This window comes from Echinops telfairi, unplaced genomic scaffold, assembly GCF_000313985.2.
Source record: "Echinops telfairi isolate 266 unplaced genomic scaffold, ASM31398v2 ScPeMD7_7420;HRSCAF=8458, whole genome shotgun sequence".
NCBI classification, from domain to species: domain Eukaryota; kingdom Metazoa; phylum Chordata; class Mammalia; order Afrosoricida; family Tenrecidae; genus Echinops; species Echinops telfairi.
In genome coordinates this window covers 27,629,318-27,635,262 of record NW_022111320.1, presented here as the reverse complement: position 1 = coordinate 27,635,262, position 5,945 = coordinate 27,629,318, and the positions used below count along the sequence as shown (strand labels likewise).

At 41.1% G+C, this 5,945-nt stretch overlaps 1 protein-coding gene across 2 annotated transcripts in view; it reads right to left on the bottom strand.

Annotated features, from left to right (window-relative positions):
* Window positions 1-342: 342 nt before the first annotated feature.
* The window catches only part of GADL1 (glutamate decarboxylase like 1), a 247,677-nt gene continuing 242,074 nt past the window's right edge, over window positions 343-5,945 (bottom strand). For both annotated transcript variants that reach the window (XM_004704047.4, XM_045297571.1), the window contains exon 15: window positions 343-2,149. In XM_004704047.4, coding sequence (XP_004704104.1) covers window positions 1,976-2,149 — 174 coding nt within the window. In that variant the 3' untranslated portion in view covers window positions 343-1,975. The remainder of the gene's footprint in view (window positions 2,150-5,945) is intronic.

The window sequence follows — 5,945 nt, the reverse complement described above, 5'->3', positions numbered from 1 at the left end:
GGAGCAGGGTTTTTTAAATCTGTTTTATTTACTCTTCTAGACCATTGCCTGTAACATAGTAGACATCCTATAACTATTTGTAATGAGTGAATGTTTACAATCAATCTTTTGTCAAAAAATATATAGGGCTATTTAGTCATATGCTTTATTGAGGTGGTATACTGGAACTTTTTTTAAAAAATGAATTATCTTTCATCTCTTATTAAAAAGTACAGCAGGAGCTAAACTATGGTAAGCATAGATTACTTAGTAGTTATATGAAGAAAAACTAAATAAGAGACAAATCCACATTTTGCTTTCTCCATTTTATTCAAGAAGTTAACAACAAAAACAAACACCTTCTAACATAGTCCCTCAATCACTTGTAAAATATCAGCTAAGCCCAATTCAATTCTAAAATATATGCATGCAATTCTATAAAGAAGAGATGACAGGGAGGAGGATAGTCAACAACATAAAATGTGTGCTCGTGTGATTTCTTTATTTTTGAAAGCCAAATTATTGCAACCATCGCTTGAGGAACCTTTCATGTAGGCATTAAAGCAAAAAGGCAACAAGAATGCAAAATATCCACACACAACTAGCTATATTGTCAGGGAAATGGACATAATTCTGAGAGGGATAAAACTATTCTTTGACCATGAGAGATATTAAACATTCACATATCCTAAAGTGAAAATATGGAATAAAATAATGAAGTCATTTTTTTTTTTTGCTTTTTCAATGAGATGTTGGGAATTAACAATAGAGTCAGGAAACTCCTGGGAATCAAGGACCAAAATCAGAGATAGTGTCATGACCATCCACCCTCAGTAGAAATAGAGGAGAGTCTGCACTGACGTGCCCCGGTGAATAGATTCTTGGCCAATACCAGTCACTTAGTTACAGTCAAGTGCTACGTTTCCATTTTGAAGGTGGAGAAAGAGCGTGGCACAGCCCTGGACTACTTGCCGGCGTTCCCTACCAGGCAAGATAAAAACAGGTTCCTCCCGCGAGCAAAGGACATATCTGGAAGTTATGCAGAAAATCATTTGGGGATGTAAATTAAGACTATTGTTCCTTGATTGAAAAGCTCACCTTATAAAGTATGTGTCTTGTATCCTTAGCTCTGATATAAGTATACTAAAATAGATGATGGTTCATTTTAACTCTCGAGAATAAACATTCAGTCTGTTGAAGAGATAATCTTCATAAAATAAACATCTTCTATAATTTCTCTCTAACATGTCCCTAGAAATGCCCCTAAAGATCCATGCTGTAGGTGCCACAGCTGTAGTTTCAAAGATTGCCTCACAGTCACCAGCAGATTAGCTGTCCCTTTGTGAATTCAGTGTTCAGAAACAAAACCCTAAGCTTGCTGTTGGTGACTTAGCTCTGACTACAATGGCCCACAGGGTTTCCAAGCTGTCCGCCTTCACAGAAACAGGCTGCCACACCTTTCTCCCTCGGGCCTCTCAGGCTTTACCATGCATCGAAAGCACCTGGCAGACATTGAAATATCGTATACTGGACCTACCTCCATCATGTCTCGTCTAGTCGAGCTGCAGCTGTTGGCGGGGCTGTCAGAGAATGTGCATTTCTAACTTGTACCAGGTAATGTTAATGCTGCCTCCCTGATGACCATACTTTGAGAGCCACTGCCTTAAACTCTTAGTTTCTATGTGCTTTAAAGAGAAAGGAAAGATTAGACCCCCAATCCACAATATTCTTTCTAAACCAAGTCTCTGTAAGGCCATGCGCTGGGGAAAATGCTTGAGAAAATCATTGTTTTAAAGTTCCTCCTTTACAGGAACAGTGATGCCTGTGCAGCTAAAGAATCCTGAACGTTATTCTCTGAGCAGTGTGTTTCGGCTGGACTTGAGCTGAGGGCGATTTCCTATTCCTCATCAGACAGGCCAGCATCTCCTATGTTTCTCTAGATTGCCGTCACCCTCCTCAGGACAGGATCTGTGCCTGGGGGCACCAAAAGCCACAGCTACATATCTCTCCCCAGGAGGTCTATTTCATCCAGAAGGAAGTCCATGTCCTCCCGGCTCACTTGGGGACTAATCACCACCTGGCGAAAGAAGTTGACTTTCCCACGGTGGGGCTGGTAGCCAAGCATCAAGCTTCCTTTCTTCATCATCCTCTCCTTGATGGCTGGGGCAACCTGCATGGGTCAGAGGAAAGGAGTACGTGAAAGACCAGAACATCGACTCGTTACAACCTCGTTTTAACCAGTCATTTGATAGTCCCTAGGTGATGTTGTGATGACCTGTTTGGTTGCTAACCATAAGGTTAGTGGTTCAAAACCACCAACCAGTTTCTTGGGAGAAAGATGAGGCTAAAAAGTTACAGTCTTAGAAATCCACAGGGGCAGTTCTACCCTGCTTACGGGTGGCTGTGAGTCAGATTGACTCAATGGCAGTGAGTTTGGTTTTGTTTTTGGGAGGTGCCCACAGGTGTGGATTCTATTCTCATGTACATGAGTTCCACATAGTCACATGTGGTCGTTGCATATCTGTTGTCAACTTGAAACTTAAATGTTTCCTCCCCGCTCCCACTATCATGGTATGAATTCTCCCTTGCAAGTCTGGCTAGACCAGAGGATGTACACTGGTACAGATAGGAACTGGAAACACAGGGAATCCAGGGCGGATGATCCCTACAGGACCAGTGGTGTGAGTGGCGATACAGGGAGGGTAGAGGGAGAGTGGGTTGGAAAGAGGGAACTGATTACAAGGAATTATATGTGACCTCCTCCCTGGGGGACAGACAGCAGAAAAGTGGGTGAAGGGAGATGTCAGACAGGGCAAGATATGACAAAATAATAATTTATAAACTATCAAGGGCTCATGAGGGAGGGGGGAGGGGGGAGGGAGGGGAGAAATGAGGACCTAATGCAGGGGGCTTAAGTGGAGAAGAAATGTTTTGAGACTGATGAGGGCAATGAATGTACAAATGCGTTTTACACGATTGATGTATGTGTGGATTGTGATAAGAGTTGTATCAACCCCTAATAAAATGATTTTAAAAAAGTGAAGGTGTGGCGTTTAGTCTGTCAATCAGGTTGCAGCTTGATGACCACATTTGAAGGCACTAAGGAGATAAATAGCTCACTGGTGGTGGGGCACACAGTCACTCCCAGCAAGATATTACTGATGATGAACCTGATGGAGCTATGCTAATGCAGCCAGAACCCTGGGAGCTGGAGGAGCCATGTGGAGACCCTGCCAACACTGAGATGCTTCCACCACCACTGGATCCACAACACTTTCCACACACTGGCCTGTGATCTTCCTGCACTCAGGATTACTGCATGGCTGCATGAGTCTAAAGAAGAATTTATGGACTAGTATTGGACATATGGGCTGGTATTGAACTTATGGGCTTGATCTGGACTGGGCTGGGATGTTTTCTTAATGTAAAATTACTCTTTATATAAAGTTATTTCCTATACACATATGTGTGTCTACGAATTTGTTTCTCTAGTCTTCACAGAGTAACACATCCTAGATGGATTTATTTATTTGACATTGATTGCAGACCAAGTAAAACCTTGATGCATTTGTTAAATGTACTTGTATCTTGTAGATGAATCATTTAATAGTTTATAATGGGAATTCATATTTTTCAATGAATTATTACACTTCAAAAAATCTGACTAAAGTAAAAATCCTATGATAAAATGAAAGTTTGATAGCATCCTCATATGTAAAATATGAAAATCACACCTTTTATTAAGAAGTGTAACTCTGACTCATGAAGGCCTCATATATTTCAGAGGAGAATTGAGTTCTAGGAATTTCAAGTCTGTGGACTTAAAGAAAAAGAAAATTGCCCTAAACTTTTTATTGTAAATCAGGTAAGGGCTTACATAGCAGATTACAGATTTGCATTCAGCAATTTAAACAATGTATCAAACCTCCTGATAGCTTGCCTTGTTCCACCTCTCCTTCCTGCCCTCCCCTCCCATCTCCCTCTTATAGTACATTATCAGTCCCTTCATCCAACTTAACACTTGTCTGCCCCCTGGCATATTTCTTTCCTTCCCTTCCCCACGTCCACCGTCAGAACCATCAAAATTGGCTTCTTTCTATATGTGTGGTAGTTACATAATTTGAGAGTGTCAATTTGAGAGGACTACGAGTGCAGGGGTTAGAGTCGCCTGTCAAATCAGATCATAGCCAATGAGGCCTCTGTGTGGGCATGGCTGTCTCGAGAATTCTGGGTTTTCCTCCTTGGAGACAGAAGACACACTTCTCTCTCTCTCTGTGAGAGACATCCCTTTGGAGAAGACACTTGGAGCAAGGCTGATGGAGCCAGACCTCTGGAGCTGGAGCAGCCACCGGGAAAGTCGTGCCAGCACTGAGATGCTTACAATGCCACTGGATCCAAAGACTTTCTATCCACTGGCCTGTGATTGCCCTGCATTCAGCATCATTGCATGTGTTTCATGAGTCTGAAGAGGACTTTATAGATTGGTATTGGACATATGGGTTAATATTGAACTTATGGGCTTAGACTGGACTGGGATGGGATGCTTTCTTAAAGTACAGTTACTCTTTAATATAAAACTCTCTCTTATACACAAATCAGTGTTCATGAATTTGTTTCTCTGGTCTATCCAGACTAACACAATATGAAAACATTTGTTGTTTTTTTTATACCAGTGGTCTCAAACAACATTTGTCATTTTGGGTTTGACTTACTTCATTCATCAATGCCTTCCAAATCGATCCATGTCATGAAGTGTTTCATAATTTCATCATTTTCTTTATTTTTAATGAGGCTTGGTTTGCTCATTCTTGAATGTACCAAACTTTGTTGATCCATTCTGCCACCAGGTGGACATTTAGGCTGTTTCCAGCTTCTTGCTGTTGTGAGTAACGCTGCCATGAACATTGGAGTGGGTATAACTGCTCATACTATGTTCTTTATGCCTGTCGGGTTTATACCAAGCAGTGCTGTTGCTGGGTCGTGTGATATTTCTGTTCCCGATTGTTCAAGGAAATTCCGTATGCCTTTCCACCAGGGATATGCTGTTTTACGGTCCCACCAGCAGTGTGTAAGATTCTAATTTCGCTGAACTCCGCTAGCATTTGTTGTTTTCTGCTTTGTTGAGCTTTGCTCTCAGTTCTGGGGTGGGGTGGTACCTCCTCCTTCTTCTTCCTTGCATCTGCCAGATGGCTCGGGGTTTTGAGCATAGGTGTTTGTTGGCCTCTTCAATGGCTTTGGCAAACTCTGCCTCTGTTCTCTTCTCATTTTTAAATTGAATTGTGTATCTTTTTGCTGTTGAGATTTTGCAGTGTTTCATAGATTTTAGAAATTACTCCCTTGTCTGTTATGTCATTTGCCAGTTTTCGCCACAGCCTGTCGTTTCATTTTTTACTCTTTTGGTGAGATCTTTTGAGGCACCTGTTTCTTACTTTCAGGAGGTCTCATGATCTATGTTTGTCTTCTGCTGTATGTATATTTTACATTAGGTTTGATAGGGTATTTATGCCTGCATTAGGGCACCAAAGCTTAGCCTTGATTTTTTCCCCACTGATGATCTTTACAGTTTATATGTACATCTTCAATCTGTCTTGAGTTCATTTTGTCTATGGGGTGAGGCCTAAGTTCTCTCTTTTTTTTATTAAAAGATCATTTTATTGGGGCTCTTACAGCTCTTTTTTTTTTTCTTACAGCTCTTAGAACAATCCATGCATCAATTGAGCAAGCATATTTGGACATATGTTGCCATCATTATTTTCTAAACATTTTCTTTCTTCTTTAAAAATCATTCTATTGGGGGCTCATACAACTCTTGTCGCAATCCATACAAACATCAATTCTGTCAAGCACATTTGTACATTTATTGCCATCATCATTCTCAAAACATTTGCTTTCTACTTGAGCCCTTGATATCTGTGCCTCATTTTCCCCCTCCCTCCCTGCCCCTGTCATGAACCCTTGATATTTTA